This window comes from Anoplophora glabripennis, unplaced genomic scaffold (genome assembly GCF_000390285.2).
Source record: "Anoplophora glabripennis isolate ALB-LARVAE unplaced genomic scaffold, Agla_2.0 scaffold434, whole genome shotgun sequence".
Lineage (NCBI taxonomy): Eukaryota > Metazoa > Arthropoda > Insecta > Coleoptera > Cerambycidae > Anoplophora > Anoplophora glabripennis.
The window spans coordinates 93,773-117,760 of record NW_019416535.1 but is presented as its reverse complement, the minus strand read 5'-3'; the positions used below and the strand labels follow the sequence as shown (position 1 = coordinate 117,760).

The 23,988-nt window shown below is 31.4% G+C and overlaps 1 protein-coding gene across 1 annotated transcript; it reads left to right on the top strand.

Annotated features, from left to right (window-relative positions):
- The first annotated feature begins 3,514 nt into the window (after window positions 1-3,514).
- LOC108910466 lies at window positions 3,515-14,172 on the top strand. Its single transcript, XM_018715064.1, has 3 exons — window positions 3,515-3,670; window positions 9,788-10,043; window positions 13,856-14,172. The coding sequence occupies exons 1-3, from the start codon at window positions 3,515-3,517 to the stop codon at window positions 14,170-14,172; spliced, it is 729 nt and encodes a 242-aa protein (XP_018570580.1).
- Window positions 14,173-23,988: the final 9,816 nt, after the last annotated feature.

The window sequence follows — 23,988 nt, the reverse complement described above, 5'->3', positions numbered from 1 at the left end:
ATCTCGTATAATTATTATTAGGTACCAATAGAGCCCTGCAACATAAAATGGCAACCATCAGCGTTGTGCCATCTTTTGCTTAAAAGATAATATCAAAATCCGGCATAAATTTTAAATTATTGTCCATTAAAAGTTACAGTTGTTCTCAGGATTATTTGGAGCCAAAAAGCCTAAAGCCACTGGTTTTCGCAAAAATCACTCATCAGGTATAAAACATTTAATACGCATTTTCCTTTCCCAAAACATATGAGCAATACTTGAAGATATGAACAAAGTAAGCCACGGAATTTTATTATTATTATTATTATTATTTTCTTTGAACAAATTATTATTGAAATAAGAAGTATCTGTGGACAAAAACAAGTGTTTGTAAAACTGCTTGGTTTGCAGGTTTCCGTGGCGCAGTTGTCGCAATGATTGAATATTTTCGGAAAACATTTGTTAGGTAAGCTAAGTATCTGATGCCATTTCTTCCATTTTCTTTATGTATTACTTTTACTTTAAAATTGTGTTACTGTTAATATCATTTTTAGAAAAAATATTATTAATAAAAGAAGCGATCATGACACGGACATGGAACAATAACGACAAAGAAGAAAGCTCCCTTAACCTCTCATAAGAGCATGTTGTTTCTACGTACATGTTCGTTCTGGTTTGATATTGGACTAATGGACTAGTTCTAAAAGCCCAGTAAGTCTATGTGTTACAAAAGTAGATTTTTATTCTGCGCCTCTTTACTCGGTTAGTTATTGGATTATTATTACCAAAGGAAATTACGCTCACGTCTTGTAATACTCTGTATAAGGATATCCATTAAATGTCTGCTACCGTTGTTTGTTGCCGTTTTTTCAGTCATGAGGTCTAGGTATTCACCAGATGTGTCGAATTACTGTAAGTCAATTCACAAGTGTGTTAAGCGCAAACGTCGTTATCTCATTTTAAAAAATTATGTTTATGAATTCCCTATCGCTAAATACAGTCGTTTACTGTACTTATTCCAACCTGAAAACAGATATTATTTATTCTAACTTAATTAACAGATATGTGTTACACTTTTCTTGCTTTAATTTGAAGTTATGCTACAATCAACCACAAAATATGACCAGTACAAATGGACGAATTAACTTACAGGAATAACGTTTTTTCCTACTCATAATTTTGTATGAATTCCTCAAGAACTATTGAAGACATATAAACTTCAACTATGAATCTGGAAAAATGAAATATATTCACTTCATCTTTGCGCAAAACTAAAGAGAACTAAAGAAATTCAACTGTTAAAAAAAGTTATTCGACATTGTATTTTATACTTCTTTAGTTTCCTTCGTAGAATCATTCCGTTCATAAATAATTGTCTAAAAATTATAACATCATGAAAAAATTGAATTTATATCTCTGGCTATTATTCATAATAAACGTTGTGGACAAAAAATTATAATATACTGATGATTTCAGCTTATACTATTTAAATTATCCTAAAAATTCGTATCAAAATAATTCCGCAACTTGAATTACACAAAAATAATTTGTTTTAGGTACATTTCATGTCTTTTTTATTAACCTTTTAACTAAGTATCTGGTAGAGGAACATACTTTTATTTTACGTTGGAAAGTTCGTTATTATTTGTTACCAAACAAACAGTCGTTGTTTTCTATGGAGTAGACATATTTTTTATTATTTTAAAACTTTACACCAATTAACTAATATACTTATAACAAATTGGGTGTAACAAACTTTGTAACAAATTGTTTGCTCTCAGGATTTATTATAAAGTTTATAAAGTGTGTAAAGGTAGATCAGTGATGAACGTAATAATTCTGCTCCAAGGACATATACCTACATAGCTCCTAGTTTATTCAACACACGAACTTCTACCCTCTTTAGCACATTCAACAACTTGAAAATGGTTTTATATAAATAATCAGTAAATAACAAATTAACTTATATCTTATACAAGGGCAAAGGTAATCCTTTTTGTTTCAGAATAAAATTTATCGATCTGATAAAAGCTAATTTTAATTGGTTGGTAAATTTTCACGATGTGATTTCGTCCCGTCTTACTTTAGTCACTAATCTCTCCTAATTCAATTTGTGTTATTTATATAAAACTATCAAGGTCTTCAAAGTATGTTAAAATCAATTAACTGCAGATGTGTTGAAAATTCAGACTTATGTTTTTAAGGTTAGCAGTATAGATTTTTGCCTCAAAATGGCAATTGATTACGGTACTTTATATCTGCTTTAATCTGATATTTCATATGAATCTGTATAACTTCGTGAGAATAAAGTTTTGTATGAATTCACATCCTGTGTATCTGCAGCCCAATAGAAAAAGTTTCAAAGAACTCTCTTAGTCCTGAGTTATATTCATCTCAATATTATATTGAATATTGTGAAGTTTATATAAGAACAAATTAACACTGTGTGTTACCAGGGAACCAGCATCATAAAAAATCGAAGGGTATTCTGATAAAAATTGTGTAAATTCATATAGTCTTTTTACATATGTATTTGTAATTTTTACACGACAACTGTAAATTAATTGAACATGCACGATATATTGTGTAGAAATTAGAATTACAAGTTTGAGCGTATATTTTCTTTTTGTGATGTATTCTCACTTTTGACGTTGTACTTTTACATTTTAAAATGTATTACTCCTAATCCTTTAAGTGTTTTCATTACATTTGATGAAAATATATGAGTAAAAGAGTGAATTTATATGACCTGATTTGGCTCAACCTGGTGTGGTGTTACCGCCCGTGGGTAGAGAACTAGTTGTTCAGTGGGCATGTTTAGATCCATTTGTTGCGTAATAATATAAGACAGCTACCTAAATATAATGTTATACCTAAGTAAATACTGGGGTAATTAAATAATATGACTTTGTGTAAATGTATATCTTCATTTAATGTTATTGAAGAGTATAAGAAACATCAATAATACCATATTGAATTGTGCCTAACGTTTACATTCACAATCAGACAACATCCGGATTGTAGTCATCCAGGAAAAGTCTTCATCTAAATGAAAAGCGCAGTAAAACTTTTCCTGAAAATACGTGTAATTTTTTTTTGCTTATACTTAATTATTTTAAGTCAATTTTATGGAAGAAAATGTATATTATTTGTCTTAGATAGTTGCAGAAGTCTAAGATTATATCAAGCTTTATACAGTTTTTGAGTATGAAATAAGAATGAAAAGATATTACTTCTAAAAAAAAAATTATGAATTTTTGCTTGCTTAGATGCAAATTTACAGCATCGGCCTGCGAAAAAAAAAGTTGCATATAAAACTGCGAAATTCTGAAAAGTATTGAAATTTCAATATTTACATTATTTTAGTAACATATTTAGAAAAATCCTGATTACGAAATGTTTGTTTTGAAATGTAAACCAAGATATATTTTGAATATTTGTGGGCCGACCCTAGACGGTTACTCCTTCCAGATAAAACCAGGACGCCGAGATAGCAGTCCACAGTGCAAGTTCAATAGTGTATAAGAAATTCACCATGCGAGTTCTTGCGATTATAGTGCTCTTTACCCTTCGGCTTACCACGGTTTTCACGGAAGAGGCTTCAGAGTACTTCGACGAATATTGGATTTACAGAGAAGCTTTCAGGTTTTTCCAGGAATGCGGCGACAAGAATTTTGTTATTTGTTTTAAGGTAACTGTATTTTCTATATTTTTTTACGTTAGCCCTCAAATTTATAAGAAATAAATGAAGACTATTTCAAACTTTTTTGATGAACACATTGTTCTTGTATTTTTATTAAAATCTAAAGTAATTTCAGTTTACAAGACGATTGAACTGATTCGCTATGATTTTTATTTGCATTTAAATCTGAACACACTTCAGTTCAGAAACAATAAAATTTCTAGTAGGTAGGTACTTTTTGTACATCCTGTAAAATCAGTGAAATTGCATAAAGTATTTCAATAATTGTAACATTAAAATAATATATATAGTACGTGTTCTGTTTGCAGAAATTCCCTTTAACCAATAAAAAATTTTATCAATATATCCACCTAAAAAAATATACAAGATATTAAAACAAATAAGATACTGAACAATAATATATTATAAAATTTCTTAAATTATTTAATAATCATTCGGAATTTTAGATCTGCTCTCAAATATGAACAGTTTATTCTATCAATAATCATGTCATTTTAAAAAATATATATGATTAAATAAATATTAGTTTTAGATATTTTCTTAACTTATAACAGCTACACTTAATTAAATCACCGTTTGGATTCTTTTGATACTATTTTCATTCATGAATTTTTTTAATATTTTTCAAAATTAAGTTTTTTACCATTCACATTTGAAAAATCTTCCATCTAAACAAATACTATTTGTTATAGTGACATCTGATTAGTCTATTTAAAAATGTATATAGCTCTTGCATTTTTTTACCCTATATTAAAGGTAATAATAGTAATTAAACGACAAAAAACACATACCTGATATATTGAAACTGTTAAATAGTACAATCAAGAATCATCCTGTATTCTTGCTGTCTTACTATTACCCTCGACAAAGACTAATCACATAAAAATAGCTGCTACAAAGAGATCTTTTTGTTTCCACATTTTACCTGGGATTTTTTGATCAGGGAGCTTCCCTTCTCGTATGCAATTTATATTAATAGAAGAAAACATATATTTCAAACTTTTAGAAAAAAAACTGCTCATCTTATTAGAATTACATGGGATGAATGTCCGCATGCGTCCAAAAAAAACTTTGGTATTTTTATTAAATTTTTGTTTTTGCGAATCTAATTTTCACTAATTTGGTGATAGTAATTTGTAGTGATAGTGTAAGATAGCACATGACTCTTTTTCACTTGTTTTTCAAAAATTCTTGATGATTACAAAATTCCAAAGCAGGTTTAACTTTAAACCCGCTTTTTTACAAAACGGCTGCTTTCAGCGACAAATGCTAAGAGTACTTTTTGTACGTAAAATTGAATGGAGAATAGGTATGTTTAGTCAAAAATGACATACAGTGCGACACAAAAAATCATGGTTATTTAAATCCAGGTACAACAATGTATGTAGAGCCCTCTAACATTAAACAAAAAACTAAGTAAATTGTAATCGTGTGAATTGTAATGCGAATAATATAATTAATTTAATTTTTTGTTAATAAACGGTTAGTTTTAAACCAAAAAAATAAGAGAGATAAAAGTTTTAAAATAAGCCAGATTTTCTGATACGTATTTTTGAATTTTCAGTTTTTGTCAAGCTAAAAAGTTGTAGCAAAAATTCAAATTCAAAGTGGCAGAAATTTTCAAAATATTAATTGTTAAGTTGCACATGCGTTAGTAGAAAATTTTTATAAAATTTAACTATTATACCTTATTTGGTTTTCAAATTACAGCCACTATTTAATTTTTTTTGGAAAACTGAGAGGCCGTGTCTCCCAAGGCGTGGACATTTTACTAAGGTCATTTTTATGCAAAACGTATTCTTTTTAGCTGTAGGTACCATTTGTGCTACTTCTTTTGGGAATGCCCTGTACATGGTACTGAAATTTTAAAACAAATATCACATTTACTCAAATATCTTTAAGGTGACCATATCCCTGGCCGAGAAATACTCAAATTTCTGGCGTTTTTAGGTACTAAAATCTTGAAAAGTAAAACGTGTAGGACAAAAGTAAGCACAAAAATAAAATCCTTGATGTTCTGTTTATTCATTGTTACCATTTAAATTTACTCAAATAAAATAATGACAAAAAAAGCGTTTATAAAACATGCGTTTGCTGTTATCCTAACCCCACATTTTAAGAATTATTTTCTCGTACTTATAAATAAAAGTAAACAATTTTATATGTAGGATTAAGCAAGTAAATGTTATAAGAATATTTACATGTGGATTTATATATAAAAAAGTTAGTATTTTCGTAAATTTCAGTACATACCTAAAACCTTGATGGTTTGATCGTTTTTTGCACTTGTTTATTCGTTTTACTGCGGCGTCTTTGAAAATACTCAGGTGGCATGACATAACATTCCCATTATTTGATAAGCTGTAGATTATTCAGTTATTAAATGTTCAAAATTATTTGTCTTTGCGGAAAACACTATTTAAAGAATATGGCGCCCTTAATATCTGACGCAGGCCAATAAAACTTAGACTAACAATTTATCAATAAAAAGGTAAAAATTTACTGAAGTAACTGATACAAGAAACGAGATTGATTCTAAACAGAGCAGGTCTAGTTTAGAAAATTTTCCCGGAAATATTAGCATTTTATCCTCTTTAAATGTAATGTATAACACCTCATTTATTTCCTGTTTGCTGATCAAATTTAAAAAATAACTAGTCCACTTCTAGCTGTTATAATAATGAGCTAATAACGACTTATGCATATTCAGTACCTACTTATTTTCCAGCAAAATCGGTGTCATTAAAAAAATCAAGTAGAAGTTATTATTTTATACAGCTCAGTAACTTAACTGTTTTCCAGGTAATATGTTATTTGCAATGAAAATAGTAGTATTCCTAGTTAAATATCACTCAATATGCCGTAAAATATAAATGGGAGTGTCACATGTGCCGTATGTCAGGTTGGAATTACGGTGCTGAAGTCTGAAACTTGAACGGGAGGCAGCTTTTAAGCAACTGGCTTCTGTGCAGTAAACAATATTATTAAATATCAGTAGCGTATCGTAGGTTTCTATACACATTTCAATTGAATTGCGAAATAAAGGAAGAAGATAGATTTTTTCAAAAATATTCATATTCTATTATTAGCTCTCCATGTTTTGACTCATTTTTAAAGGAATTAAGCTAATTCAAACAAATAAAAAAAAATCTTATCAAACAAAGTCAAATAATGTTCTTCGACACCAGAAATCTCAGTATGCAAAATATACCTATTCAACCTCACAGACAAGATTGCTAACTGCTGATACTGCGCGAAACAACTACTCTATGCAACCTGGTGTCGAACAACATATTTTGACTTCATTTAATAAGGTTTAAAAAAAATTGTAATACCTTAGAAAACAGTAAAGACATGCAGAACGTACCTTTGAATGGGGGTCATATTTGTATGGAGACCACCTTTGTATTTTCTTTAGATCATAAGTTTGTTTTCTCAAATTCCGTCGTGAAAACTAAATATTTTCTAACATTTTTTTGTAATTTTTCATACCCGCATAAAAGCAAATTCGATCACCGCAATTATCCACACGGAGAATTAGTCTGTTAGCCCCGTTTTATAAATTTCTGTAAAGTATACATTCAACTTCATGGTGAAATATAAAGATAGAGATAGTGGGAAACATTTTTTTTTCGTAAAGATAAGTGGACAGACATAATTATAATGATATCGCTATATCTTGAAAAAATCTCATTTAATTTGTATAAATAAAACATACTGTGCAACACGTAGATAGAAACACAAAGATACAAGATATTTAAAATTATTTGGCTGAACATAACAAGAAATTAAAATTTAATTATTTTATAAATTCCCGAAAACGAAATTTTGCTTTCTAGTCTAAAAGAACAAAAATAATTAAATGCTTCCAACATAATGTGTCATTATGTTGCAGAAATGTAGATTACCCATAGTCTTATTCAGATAACTGCTATGAGTCCTTGATATATCAATATTATGTACCGATAAGTATTAATATCTATAATCAAAATATTAAAAATCTTCAAAACTGAACTAATTTTAAGTGAAATTTAACTTAAATCGTTCTCAATAATGTCTGATGTCTATCTACTTATCTATTTTGTAGTAGGTTTTCTTGAAAAGTATGCTAAAAGGAAGACAGTAGCAAAAAAGAAATTCAAATTCAGAAAATTGTTGTACCGAACTAAAGTACTCAAAGAACCTTTAACTTTTACAAAACTGTTAACGAACGATACATAATTTTGGTTGGGTTAATAGATTGGCGTAAAAATGTTACATTTTCTTCCACTATGTGCCTTGTTGTCTCTAACAAATGCTTGCTAACATTAGAAACACAACTAGGAATTACAAAGAGTGAAAGTATTTCTAAAATACTCATTGGCGTAAGATTTCTGGAGTCTGATTAATAGAATTACATCATAATTTAACTGATTTTAACTTTATTACTACGTTTTTTTCCTTATTTCGTACATCTAATACTTTTAAGAGTAAAATAATTACATATAAATAAATTACATGGTATTGTAGACTAATTCAGGATAATTAAGTAAGGAAGTCCTATCCATCTATTCTGGTAATTACTATTAAGAGTTAGTTCCTCACACCTCTAAAATAATGTACAAGGCAATCATCTAATTAAAAATACATCTGTCGTCTTATATTTAAAGATCATGGCATAACGTCGTATAAATCGTTATTCGAAAACTCAAAAGTTAAGTAATCCTATCTGGCAGAAAAAATTGCCTCGAAACCTATCCATAAACTCTCTAAACTCTTCTTCAAAATTGCGAGGGCTTATGGTGTGGAGAGTTTCTGTGGCCCACCTATGCGAGTTATGGAATCCTAGAGGATTTGATCCCGACCGCTTTTCAGTCCCGAAATTTTCGAGATTAAGTTTTCGGGATACCGACATTTTCAGGAATGACATCATTTTAAAAAAGTTGCGAGAGACTTTTCTTAATTTTCAAAGTGTATTTGCTTAGTTTGTTACATAAAGGTTTTTTCAATGTATGTAAGTTTAAAGATATATCACTGATTCTTGAAAAAGAATAACTCTAAGATAAAGACTTAGTGATTTTAAGTCTGGTTCGTCTGAATGTAAGTCTAGTTAGTTAAAGTTACAATATTAGAGTAAAATACGTTAATGTTTGTCTAAATTTTGAATTTAGACAAACATCGACAATTTTGTCGATTAAAGACTTGATTTTCGTAAGATTTTCGTAAGATTTTTTTTTTTATTTATAACCCTCAATGCCGAAATAAACCTGTGATCCCCGAAATTTACTAAATATAATCCCAAAATCCCGGGATTAGAAATAAGGGCCGGGATCGAATTCCTACTCCTCTTCGAGTAAAATATGACTCAGCTGTCATACTTTTGAGTAATGGTGGAGACCTTTTTCTAATTTGGTAAGGCGCCATCTGCAGAAAATTAAACAACGTTCTTCTTGTGGATGTAAATGTTGCATTTTTAATGTCTTCCAGATGGTAGTTTTTAGGACAATTGTCAATTAACTCTTACTATGAGTGCTTAAACTATTATCTTCATCACAAACATCCAACACTTGCCTGCCACCACTGACGAACACTTCTCTTCTAGATCCATATTCTTGATTTCTGCCACCTAAACCCTGATTCGTTGTTGCACACTTGGAAATCTTTTAGCTATTCAAGGACAGCCTCTACCGAATTCCCATTGCACTATTCACAAGTGAAATTGATATATGGATAATCCTCATTCTCATTCGTATATTGAAAAGGCATTATGATGACTTCGAACATTAAACCACTACCAAACTTTCAACCAAATGATAAATTACACAAATTGACATATTCATCTATCTGACTTTGTTTTTCAATGTTTAAAATTCTAACAGAAGTACCAATGAGTACCAAAACTTTTTTTATAACTTTCATACTTTGTATCTTCTTTACTAAGGGTTGCCAGATATTTGATTAAAACTTTTTACTTAAAATTAAATGTTCTAGTACATGTTTCATTTTAACCACTTAAAACGTGGACACCCTTTATATTAAATCCCTCTTTAAATCTATTTCTGACGATTCAGCCTTTGAGCGGCACCTCCAAATATTAAAACTTATATTTTGTTTACTCAATTTCAGGAAAGATCTTTGAGATATTTAGAGAATCTACCGAATACCATTGATCTCGGTGGAGGGTTAACAATAAAGCAGATCGACGGGAATAGAACATCTCGACAGCATGCCTCAGTTATTTTGCCAGACGAACCGAAAGCTAGGGAAGAAGCACTGGATAAAGCATTATTGGAAAGATTCACCGATTATATGAGTTCTCACAGCTTTGAGTACAAAATGCCGGTTGATAGTTTCACTGATCTGGAAAAGTCAATAGAAGAAGGTAACTAATGAAAATATAAAGAGAGAAGATAACACTGCATCCTAAATGTGAGTGTATGTATATCAGAAGGGTTTGGTAGTATTTCATAAATCGTATTTGTCATATAGATTTCTGAATAATCGGTTTTAATTCGGAAATTGTTGATTATGTTTTAGTTGTCATTTTTTTTCAGAATATGTCATATCTGTTTTAGAATCGCAGAATATTTTCAGCAGAAAGAAATTAAATATTACCTATGTTTCTGTATATATACTTACATTGTTGCTGATGTGATTATTGATTACCCCACAATGTTTTTTATAACAGTTGATAACTGTCAGATACTAATGAAATACAATTCATACTCTCTTAAAAACAAGATGATGTTTTCGACATATTTCTGAATCAAATTTACGAAAAAATTAATAAAAACAACGATTTTTGAAATTAAATCGGCCATTTCTGAAATAAATATGGAAAATTTGTATTTGTTTGACCCACGGATGTACACACAAGGAATTTTTCATAAAGTAACATGTTTTTATAGAAAAAAAAACATAAAACTGTACTAATGCTACAAATTTAAATGTTCAGTATTCATTCATTCAATGTCCCATGGAAATTTATTAATATGTTCTACAATATACATGTAATAAGTGAGTGTATAATTTCTAAGCAGAATTTCCATACTCTACTCTTTTCAAAAAATAATTCCATGTATTTTGCTTAAAATAATCCCAGGTATTTCCACTAGGTGTTAAATGTTTAGTACTAAGAAAATTAGTTAATGCCCTATTATGCTGTGAGGAAAATTTGCCATATCTTAGATAAAAAAAAAAAACAAGTAAAATCATTTTTCAATTAATTAATAGATAAAATAATTGTACCAATTTTTACTTTAAAAATTATTAAATCCTTTTTTTGATATGTACAAATGTACCTATTCACACCAATTATACACAAATTAACACATTTTTATTAAATCTGCAGAAATATGTTTTCAAATTTCAAGCTGTCATGGTTTTAAGATTACTTGGTACATAACACTCGCGAGAGCAATTTTTAACATTTTCCGTGTCGCTTAATCATAATGACAACATAATTTTACTATCACCGTATTACATACGGGGTCTGTTCAGAAAATAACCAAACTTTTTGAATTATGCGCTAATGGAGATATTTAGTGATATGCGGTTGGCAGCATTGTGTTGCGTATAATATCTGTAACCACATGATCTTGGATTATTAATAGGTAAGATTTTGCATGCAATGCAATGCTGCGAATAGTTTTTACGATTTGAAAGTGGTCGTCAGCAAACTCAAGATGATCCTCTAGGAAGGCCTTCGACTTCAATTGATGACTCTCACGTTCAGAAAGTCAAGGATATGTTGCGTGCAAATTGACTGTCAGAGAAATTACAGAAGAGGTTAGTGTCTCAATTGAATAATATCATGAAATTTTTACTGAAATTTTGAACATGCATCGAGTTTCGAGTTGCAGCAAAATTTGTTTAATGACCGAACATCAGAAAGAAAATCGTTCTTGAAAAATCCAATGACAATGAGAGGATCACAACGGGATGCGAAATCTGGATTTACGACTACGATATTGAGACAAAAGTTCAATCATCACAATGGATTGGCAAAGGATCTCCACTCCCCAAGAAGGCACGTCAGTTTCTATCCAATGTTAAAGTGATGCTCACTATTTTTTTCGACTTTAATGGAATTGTGCATATTGAATTCTTGCCTCAAGGTGAAACAGTGAACCGTGTGTACTATCAAAGAGTTTTACAACGGTTACGTGAAAAAATCAGCAAAAAGAGACCAGAGTTGTGGCAAGACAACTCATGGTTCCTGCCATAATAATGCGCTCGCACACTCAGCTTTTGCAATTTGTGCCAAAAATCAGATTACTGTCCTCCCTCACCTTCCTGACTCGCCAAACCTAGCTCCTTGTGATTTTTTCTTATTTCCGAAATTAAAATCAGTACTGAAAGGACGCTGTTTTCAGATTATTGATGACATCAAAGCAATTTCGTCACAGACTTAAAAAACCATTGCAAAGCTATCCAGGACTGCTTCCCGAAATGGAAACAGCAATGGGAAAAGTGTGTGAATAGGGAAGGGGAGTACTTTGAAGGAGACAAGGACCAATAATGTATAAAATTAATAGTAAAGTTTAAAAAAATAAAATTCGGTTATTTTCTGAACAGACCTCGTACAATACATTACAGGCTAAACAGTGATAGGAAAAGAAGTAGTATGGGGTCACCTATCCGTCCCGAATGTAAAAGAATCGTTGAATATTTTTCCGTAATATACTCAATTTTTATTTTTTTAGGAATATTACGAGTACTAAAGTTAGATATTTCTAATGGAATACTCTGAATATTTTGGGCGCATTGATTTTTTTTTATTACCTCTCCATTATGTATGTTATATCTACATACCTAGAATACTGTATGATTTTTATAAAAATTTTGAGCTGATTGTGAGATTGCAAAAATTTTACAGATTTGTCCTCTACGAACCAAGACTATTTCTTCTTTGTGATGCACGGTTTCAATTTATTTATTTATAGTGGTTTTATGACTTTCCTGTCCGTGCTGATATTTAAGGTATAATGGTTTTTCGAGTTACTATGCCGTGGCCTGTGTATGTGATGGGGACAATTACAAAATTATATTGCACTTCCTTAGTCTCAGCTAGGAATCTCTTACCTGAGCTTGTTGTTCTCGGGCTAGGCTGTGCGAGGGAACCCATTATCAGGACCTCTAGGCCCGCCCTATTGTTCATTTCGATTCTTGTTGATTCTAAATCCGCTACAGACAGAATCCCTCCTCAGACAATGGTGATCTGAAACGTTCCGTAGCGGCCTATGTAACTGGTTCATGTGATGCTTCCAAACATTCCGCCATTCTGAGTTCAGTTACGGCAAATCATTTGCAGAGTTTGTCGGCAATCTATGGCCTACTGTAATTTGTTTTAGCAACGTTGTCTGGAAAATCTCTTTAGGGATTAAATCTGACTACGTAACCTTAATCTGAATCACTTAAATCTTCAATACCTCAAAGTATGTATATTAATTTATGGTGTAGAATATTTTTCTATACAGACTTTAAGTTTTAAATTCATATTTCAGTTCAAATACCTAGAAAGCTTTGGAAATGGTTGAATATGAAAAATTAACCAATTTGTAACCCTGGTTTGGGCGGAATCTAATTAGTTTTACATTTCTAGACCCATAAGCAGACTATTATTTGCGAATTGGAATCACCAGTGTCAATAATTGAATTTTCATCTTTCTAATAAGTTCCCGACATTTAAGTTCAAACAAAAACTTAAAATTTTATGTATAAAAACAAATTATTCTACATTATAAATTAAAGCTATCTAGGACATATTTTTAATAAAACAAATTCCTAAAGTGATTTACTAAAAATTTCTTCTAAGTAAAATATTGTAGATCATGGACTGCCAAATATATCATCTAATTGGTTCAATCAGTACATCTGGAACGCCACTATTTATATAAAGATCATTAGAATTGTACATTCTAAAAATAATAGGGATCTGTCCTGGTTCTTAATGGACGACACAGTTTTATATTTAAAATTAAAAAACTGACAACTACTTCCAATGTAACCTAAAGTCAGTAATATTTTTATTGGATATATCGGAAATCCCCGTATGAAACTTCTCATACGTGTATTTTTATTTGGACTCCTTTCCGTGATACACTCTCTTAATTATTTTTTTTTTGTGCAGGTGTATCACTTTTTTATGCTATTAAATTTCATTTAATTATTTTTGTTATCCATCAATTTTAGGAAGAAAAAAGAAAGGCGGCGGCGGAGGAAATCGCATGAGATCATTACTAATGTTACTTCAACTCAAAGCTGCTATCCTCGCAGCCATTGCTTTGAAGTTCATTGGATTAGTGGCCTTCAAAGCTCTACTACTGGCGAAAATTGCGCTAACAATAGCGAGCATGGTCGCTCTGAAGAAACTAGTGGAGCAAAAATCACACACGTCTACATATGAGGTGTATGCACACCCTCACTATGACGAGCATTTTTTCGACAGATCTTTGCGCCAGGAATTACCTTATAGGGGTCAGATAGGAGCAGCGAGGAGCGGCAACTAAATTCTTAAATTGTAATTAGAGACCAGCTTCGTTAGATGATTTTCATCATTGAATTGCATTGGTAACAGCTCGTATACTTACCTTGAAACGTTTTTACCTTGAACTGCAATCCCTTCAAAATTTCAATATTTTTTATATAAATTATTGATGATGATAAGTTGGTTAATCCTTAAGGATTACAGAGTTACTGGCGTTATTATAGGAGTTACAAGGATATGTTTTGAATGTCATGGCCATATTTCTCTTAAATCGTTAAAAGTAAACCATTTATGTCATTTCCCTGATAAGTTTCACTACCAGATAAATTGAAATAACAAATAAGCATATAAGGAACCAGACAGCTCGTCTGTACCAAATTGCATTAAAATGTCTAAAAAGAAGTAAGAAAGAAAAATGGGATCAGAAATATTTTTTGAAGTACGTAACATTTGAAGAACTTGATCTAAATCTTTTTATTTTCGATTAAGGAATTTGTAATTGAAATATAGTCCATTCGCTTCCGGAATCCCTGTATATCTAATGAAGATGGTTCTACACCAGTATAATATAATATAAAAGTTACTTCATTTAAAAAATGTCAATTTGACAGATATCTCGAGATTTTCAATTGTTTTTTCATTTAACCAAATGTATTTCCAAAGAAAAGCTAAATTAACAATAACTTTTATATATAATGGATATTTAAGCTTATAAAGACCTCTGTCTTGTATTATTTCCTTTTTATTGGAAAAATCAGAATCATCATAACACATCTGAAATTTTCGCAATTTTTTTTTTAATACAAATTTTAATAAAAGTAATATTCATATTAACAACAAATAATTTACAATTCGAAATTATTCTTTCAATTAAAAAAATGGGCACCTTTTTGTATAAATAGTTTTCCGAAAATTAATAATAAAGGATATTATAGGGATATTTTCTGCAATGTCTGTAAAATCTTTCGAGATATCTTAATCATATTGTAAATTTGCACATAAAAACAATAGTGTCTAATGACTGGCATTATTTCATTCTTTCTTATTTTTAACCAATTTTTAATTTTTGAGAATTATTTTTCTCTAGATCATTATAAAAAGAAATGGTACTATTGTTGTTGTTCAAATGGAACACTATGTATATTTATGCATTTTTTAATTCTACGGCAAATTCTAGATTATTTTGAAGTTATTATTAATCATTCAATCAATAATTTCCAATTTTCACAAGGACTATTAACTTTGGATAGGTAACTATAGTATCATTTTAAAATAAATTTATTTTTGCATCCATTAATGTAATGATATACAGGGTGTACCACTTGAAATATTTGAGTAAATTCAACTTTAACATCACAATATTGGTCACACGTTCTTAAACACTCTGTATAAATTTTTGCAAATTTGACATAAACTTGTTGAATTCCATTGCTTTTAAATTATCCGTGCCAAATTTCATTAATAAATAAAGCTAAATATCGAAGTTATTCTGTATTAAAAAATCACTTGCTTCCCTCAATTTTTTTCGAAAATTGATAATAACATGAAAACTGTCATATTTTGGCCTATAGCACCTTATCTGAAATTAGTCTAGATTTTACCGTAGAATTAAAGAATGAAAAAATATGTTCCATTTGAAATAACAGAGTTAATGATGACTTCCGGTATAATCGGAAGTGCGAGAAAGTTGACACTATTTTCATTGAATAGATCTTTTTGATAAACCCCTATATACAAATTTTCATATTTCAATTTTGAATACTTTTTGAGATAATCCTACTGGGCCCTCTTCGTTATACAACCTGTATTTATACAAACTTTGACCAAAGGTTTGAACTTATGATTATGAACTATAAAATAACCTAAATAATTATTAACTATAGGTTTTAAAGAAAATCTCAATAAACATTCACATTTGTCATATTCTAAAATAAATTACATAAAAATAGGGAGCGCAGTTTAAGGGTTTATTTGATATTATTTATTTGGGACTTAGATAAGTAGGGATCTATCTATTTGTGTTTTTTTAGTTAGATATTTGGTCAAAACGAAGCGACCTAAGTAGTTTTTGTTAATTTTTTTACCTTAAAATATTCACCTGAATGATAAAAGACATTAAAAATATATTCATATAATACTCATACATATTATACATAGTTTTAAAATCCATATTTTTTACTAAGCTTCGAGCTAAAACTTAATTTTTCATTGTATATTATTCAGATTAAAGAGACAATCAGCTTTAATGCTTGTTTTAAAATTTGTTAATAAAAGATTTAATATGCTAACATAGAATATTAAAGAATTATGATTGTAAATGGCAATTAGACCTACCAATTTATTTGTTGTTACTGACCTAATAATTTACTGAACTGAACTAACTATTCATATGTACATATTATATACTTACTTATACATACATATTAGTTTATGATCATACATTATTTTGTGTTGATAATAATTGTTCTATGATAATTAAGTATTATTATATGTTTAAACTATTTATTGTTATATAAGTATATAGACATTGTTTCAAATTGAATGCGACGATGTTGTTACCCCGGAGACATAGAGATGATTAAATTAAAACTGAAAAGAATTTTTAATAATTCGCCAAAAGGTAGATTTATAAATTTAATTTTGCCTAACCATAAATATCTCACGCTGAGAAAGTAGATTCTAATTCTTCACGACACAATAATCATTATAATACATTATATAGTTCACATTTCGAAAAACTCTCCGTTTTTGTATCAAACCTTTTGTTGTAAATTTAACTTAAAAGTCAAATGTGATAGCTTTATGCTCAATAATTTTTAGTTATACAGCAGAAAATTAACACCTTTGTTGAAAAAGTACATTTTACAAATCAATTCAGGTTCACGAGAGATAGTATAATTAATTCACAAATTGGAATTTCGAAGATCTTCTGAATAGCCAACGATATTTGGAATTTCTTCAGAATATTTTCAACCACTTAGACAATACAGGGTGATTCACTTATTATGATTTAACCACCGATAGATCTCGTCAAAATAATGTCATTTTGAGTATACACTTTTTCTTCCAAAGGCCTCCTTTTAGAGACAAAAGCTTTATTTATTTTTTCTTAAACTATGAAAGCCATTTGTTTTATATTTAGTATGAAGTGTACGAATGAAAAGCTCTATCGATTTTACTTACTTTACTTTATTCGACGACTTACCATTACTTCTAAGGAGAAATATGTGGATTCAGATGGATGGCGCTCCGGCTCATTATGGTCTTCAAAATAAGCATTGGCTCGGGGCATCACGTCGTTGGATCGGGCGTATTTTCGATATGAGTCATGCAGAACCTGGTACCGATCCCATTGCTTGGCCGACACGATCGCCAGATCTAAATCCATGTATTATTTCGTTTGGGGATTTATTAAACAAAGTGTGTATAGTTCACCAACCTGTACTCTTGAAAGATTAAGAAGAATTGAAAAGATTGTGAAACTCTTAAACACAACCCCAATATAATTAGGAGAGGATTCAATGAATGGTAGATAAACAAAAAAGACACTGATAATTTGACTTTTAAAACAATTTGAGAACAAGTTTTGATAATGAAAGCAAAGAGTTTTTTGTGTTACAATGATTACTGTGAAGAATTATTTACTTTCTCAGTATGGTACCTATATTTCTCAATCGTTTAACTAATCCTTTTTGGGCAACTAGCTATAACAGTTACACACAAATTAAGTCAAATTTCTGTATTGTAATGAACAAAATCGAAAATAATATATCTTCATCACTCTGGATAACTTTTTCTTTTGAGATTTCTGTTATATCTTATTTGATCATAGATTTATTTGACGAAAGTAGAAACACGTTCTGAAATCTATGCGCTTCTGTTCCAACACGAAATGAAATCATGTTTTTCGGTAACTGCATTGTGTTAATAAAAAAACCTCTTTTGAGTCCAGTGATATTTGTTACTATTTAGTATTTAGTGACGTTTTGAATGGGAACAGTGAACACCATTGTCATTCTCCATAAGAATTTTTTATTCACACGATTGATGTTATATTGAACTTGTAAAGAAATAAATAAACTAATGGCTAAATAATAAATGTCTAATATGTATCTATTAATAAATTCGTGTTTAAAATTCAAATAGATAAGTGAAAATGGCACTTTTAATTTCTATTATAAATCTAAATTTGAAAGTGCATTTTTCAAAATACTTATTGGGGTCTGCTCTACGACAGACGACCATTTCGCAAGCCGTAAAGATTGAAGCTTTAAGACACGCCCACCCGGAGAAAATTCGAATGTCGTTAGAAACGTCAGATTAATTCTGTCGTAAAAATGACTATTTCGACATCTCTTTGGGATATTATTATACAACAAATACATTTGCGTTAGAATTTACAACTACCGCCGTCTCTGACCATTAACGAAATATTATTACGACATTATTGCATTCGGTAGATACATCGCTAGGTAATTTATTAGATAATTTATTCACTTAAGTACTTATTTATTTTATTTTTTTATTTGTTGCTAATAAAAATATATGTATATCCACCGCACATGATTTTGTAAAACTAATAAATGAAATAGTTATTAATAAATATATGCTAAACATTTAATTTAAATATAATAAATAATTAGGTACCTACTATTTCTATTTTATTTTTGAATAACTAATTGTGCTTTTCATATCCGTATACGAGGTGTTTCCTTTTTAAATATATTAACTTTAACAGTAACAGTTAATTTTATGACAATTCTAAAAGAAAAGTTTTTCGTTTGAAATTGATCACCGACTCAAAAATGTAATAAATTTTCAGAAAACCCGTAGGCTTAGAAATGTTATTTATAAAAGGGGCACTGATTAGCCATCTACCATAAACAAAAATTAATTGGACATCCTGTAGGTAGCGATTTACGACCTATATTCTCATGACCTTTCTTGTTCAAAATCAAGTCCTCTATCAACTGTTAAAGTTAGTACCTTTAAGGTTACAAAGCGCCAGAAGCTTCGCCAGCAGATAGAATACTTAAAATTAGTAGGGGTACTTCGTACTTCATATAATATAAATAATTTGAATTAATAATGAAAACTGATGGCAATACTAACTTACTAACAAGATAACTTAACAGTAGGTCACTTGATTCTGAAGAAAAATTTGTGTTTTTATTAGCGATTTCTTAGCGGAATTAGAGAACGAAGGCTCGCTCGAAAAAAAGTTATACTTTTTGCTCTATCGGAAACAAACAATTTCGAAATTCACCTATTTTTTTTAAGTCAGTGGCGTGGAAACATTTAAGAAAAAAGAGCCGGCATTGAAAGCTTAAAGTTATGAGGGATATGTAGTGTACTATTCGCACTAAATTTCACCATTTTGAAAATATTTTAACAATTTTTTTTTCAGCTTTTCAACATCTTGTATCTCACCAAGCACCTTGGAGTTTCCCTGAGTCTTGAGTCATGGGAGTTGTTATTAAAAAAAAAATACTATTACATTCTTCTACTATTGAACTCACAAACTTTTATCGAAAACTATGTTGTGTTATAATTCCGAAGGCACAGTTTATCGTGTGAATACTTAGGTACCTAGTTGTGAAAGTAAAGTGGGAAAATGCGTACCTACTTATTAGTTTCCATAGGTTTTCAAAGAATCCCGTTAAGAAAGAGTCGATTGCAAGGTGACATCAAAAATATGTTTCTAGTCCTGCTAACAAAAGAATTTGCAGCAAGCATTTTCATAAAAAGATTTCGAAGACGTATGCCGTGTAAGGATAACGAACTAGCGGTAAAGGAATTAAAATCAACAGGTATACATTTTTGTCACTTTCTATACAGTGTGTCCCGTTTAAAACTCCCCAGCTGGATATCTCGAAAACGGAAAAATATAAATGATTTCTGGAAAATCCACTGTATAGTTTCAATAAATGGTTTTACTTGTGAGTACAAATCCTGTTCCTCTCAGTGCAGGTATAGATGTCGCTGCAATCTGAAAACATATTTTGTTGACAGCAGTTTTGAAAAGTGGCACACATGAAAGATCTCTAAATTATAAGCAACTTTTGTGATATAAACAATTTTCGAAAAGCCACTAGTTTCCGAGGTACTTGGATTTGAGGTAATTTTTTTTCTAGGAGGAAGATTTTTTAAAGTTAAGTTTTCAGGCATAACTACTGCAGATTTTCGTCGTATTAGATTGCTTTGAATAAAACAGTGATGAATTAATTTTATTTAACTAATAGATATCACAGGAAATTACTTCATTTAATCTTGTTTACGCAAATCATAGTCTTTTCGATCAAGATAAAGTAATATTTCGTCGACATCCCGATCATAAAACCTTTTTGTTTTTATCGACGAATTTGCTTCATTGTGGTTCTTTTAACAAAAAGAAGCATCTTAGAAACACTGTTAAAATGATAGAAACACTGCCGTGGTATTAGGTAAGGTTGAAACTAATCCACATACCTCGGTACGAGCTATACAACAAGAAACGGGATTTCCGGAACATCGGTCCATAATATCTTGAAGCGAAATACGTATCATCCTTACAAAATGCATCTTTTACATAATTTACGTCCTGGTGACATGTTACGAAGACTAAATTTTATTGCAGATATGGAAATAAAACCTCAAGAAAACGACCAGTTGTTAAATAACATTATATGGACTGACGAGAGTCGATTTACAAAAAATGGCATTTGTAATAGACATAATAGCCATTTCTGGCATGACGGTAACCCTAGATGGATCAAAGACAGACATTTCCAAACCAAGTTTTCTATAAATGTGTGGTGTGGTAGGTATTATTAATGGCATATTAATTGGACCCTATTTATATGAGGAAAATTTGAACGGTCGCAATTCCTTCAGACCCAACTAAATGTTCTTTTGGAAGAAGTTCCTTTAGTTATGAGACAAAATATCTGGTTCCAACAAGACGGGGCACCAGGTCATAACGTAAGGAGGGTGCAAAATTTTCTTCATGAATATTTTCAGGGGCGATGGATAGGCACCAATAATGGTCCAATAAGGTCTGCCCACACCCCTGATTTAACCCCATTCGATTTTTGCTTGTGGGGTTACCTAAAGAACCTAATTTAACAAACAGAAATTGAAGACTTGGCTGACTTGTGCAATAAAATTGCGAGCTGTGCATCTATTCCTCGAAATGTTTTATTACGGGCAAATGATGCTGAAGAAAAAGATATGAATTATGTATTCATGAGAATGGCGGCAATTTTGAACACTTATTGTGACTCGTGTATTATGTTAATTTAGTATCGTTTATTTGTGATTTTTGTTTATTTTGTATCAGTTTTTGTTAAATAAATATTACTTTATCTTGATCAAAAAGACTATGATTTGCGTAAACAAGATTAAATGAAGTAATTTCCTGTAATATCTATTAGTTAAATAAAATTAATTCATCACTGTTTTATTCAAAGCAATTTAATACGGCGAAAATCTGCAGTAGTTATGCCTGAAAACTTAACTTTTAAAAAATCTTCCTCCTGGAAAAAATTACCTCAAATCCAAATATCTCGGAAACTAGTGGCTTTTCGAAAATTGTTTATATCACAAAAGTTACTTATAATTTAGAGATCTTTCATGTGCGCCTCTTTTCAAAACTGCTGTCAACAAAATATGTTTTCAGATTGCAGCGACATATATACCTGCACTGAGAGGAGAGAGGAACGGGATTTGTACTTCCAAGTAAAGCCATTTATTGAAACTATACAGTGGATTTTTCAGAAATCATTTATCTTTTCCCGTTTTCGAGATATCCAGCTGGGGAGTTTTAAACGGGACACCCTGTATAGGTACACTAACTTGTTAAACTAGATAAATCGTTTCAGAAATTTTCCTATCAATCAAACATCAAACATCATTCATCATTATTGACCAAACGTTTTTTTTAGCTATGATTTCGAAATCATGGTTTGATTGGCTACTATTTGATAAATACTCAACTCTAAAGTTATATTACAAAATCCCTAGAATCCCTAGACTGATCACTGCGATATCTAGAAACGGTTTCCCTATTTTATATCTCTTTCTGGTACCATTGGTTATATTTAAAATGAAACACTTTTGACTTCATAAATTCACAAGTTATTCCTTGCATCCTTTCACTCTTTTATATGTTTAAATTTCCCGTTCTGTTCATTATTCTATTTCTCTGTTCAATGTACTGTGAGCTCGATAAACATTTTGTACTAGATAATGTTCCCCTTATCGAGTTTGTTGTACAGATGTTATCTCGGCAGACTGACGAGACAATTCCTCATCTTCATCTTCATCTTCATCATCTAGTGGTTGGTCCTTTAAAAGTCCCATAGCACTGCGGCCTAATTAGGCCTATTGTGCGTCCCACTACTAGTCCTATTCAGCAAGTAGATTTGTCCTTTTTACAAAGTCCAAAAGCTTCCTTGCTGACACTTCTCTCAGCTCCTTGGGTTCCNTTTCTTCCTACCTTCCAGGTTCAGTCTGTCGACTCCCCTAGAGATAGTAGTCACTGGTGTTTGCTTCCCAGTGGCTGTTTTATTTTCCGCCTGGTCAGCAATTACTGCTTCCCCGGCGGATGTTGACGGCCCCCTTTCGGGTTCCCGTTTTTTTGATTTATGGTCCATAAAGGTCCCACGAGTCTGGAGGAAATAAAAGTCACCGCCAGGTAGTGCCCCATGCCTGACGGAAGGCTAAATACGATGGGGTGCGCCAGGTTCCCCAAAGAGATCGTTTGCGATGCGACATTTTTACCTACCCCCGCACCATTCAGCCCTCGGCACGATGCGTTTCCACCTTGGCTTGGGTAGCTGAGCTGTTTCTTAGTTTTCACTACTCTCCCTCGACCTTTCCGGCTTGGGTGACCCTGCCAGGAGTATAAAACTCCCGCCGGTTTAGCTCTTGGGTTCACTGTAGCTACTTAAGCCCCTCCACCAGCGACAAGGTCATACAGCTCCCAGGAGGGGGACGAGACAATTCCTCTTAAGAGTAATAACTGCCGACAGCAGTAATTACTCTTAAGAGTTAGATGTTTTGTGTTCAAAAATAAAATGAATTTTCCTTTTGCAATTGTGAATCATGTTAATGAAATATTCAATTATTCTTCCGAGGAAGAGGAAATCATTGAAAAAGTTGACCGATATGCCGAATATACGGTACCACATTAATTAAATGATGTATAAATGTTTTAGCAAAGCACAGAACATAGTAGTGAAATAGTATTCTGTAAACTTTGTTTTTAGGTTAGGTTACCTTTGTTACTCTGTAAATAAATACTACCTCGAAGTTATGGGGTATATAGAGTGAGTTCTTGCTCTAGTCACTCTAATTGTAATAAACTATTGGGGTGGAGTAAAAAGAGTTAGCGGAGTTGGATAGCCGAACGCGCCTATAGTATCCTACTTTTTCGAAGGTCATGTAGTACCATTTTTTGAAAAAAACTGTATACATTATTCCCTTAACTAAAGCTAACACTGCCTACAAGATGCCTAATTTACCAAGTATAAGTTTCACCACCACCACCACCACTTTCACTTTACTAACTAAACTTATAACTCGCGCCATTATTCCATGGCTAGAAATTGGCCTCAATGATTTGGGATCGAGGGGGATTATCCCTCTTTATCCTGCCTCATCTCGTGTAGGCCTGGACAGCCTTCGTAGGTGGGCCCCATCCGTCGTCTACCCCGACCGCAAATGCGGCCGGTGTAGGCGCTTTGTGGGACCTCCTTTTGTCCTGGCTGGGCCCCGCCGGCTAGGGCCCTTTCTTCTGGCGCTCTTCTTGCTTCGCCGGCTCGTCTGTGTAAACCCCGGGGGTAGTGTCATGTTTATG

Excerpts from the sequence above, each read along its gene's own strand:
- LOC108910466 (XM_018715064.1), top strand. The coding sequence starts at position 3,515 with ATGCGAGTTCTTGCGATTATAGTGCTCTTTACCCTTCGGCTTACCACG. Across the intron at positions 3,671-9,787 it reads ATTTTGTTATTTGTTTTAAG|GAAAGATCTTTGAGATATTT; the intron begins GTAACTGTATTT and ends ACTCAATTTCAG. Across the intron at positions 10,044-13,855 it reads GGAAAAGTCAATAGAAGAAG|GAAGAAAAAAGAAAGGCGGC; the intron begins GTAACTAATGAA and ends CATCAATTTTAG.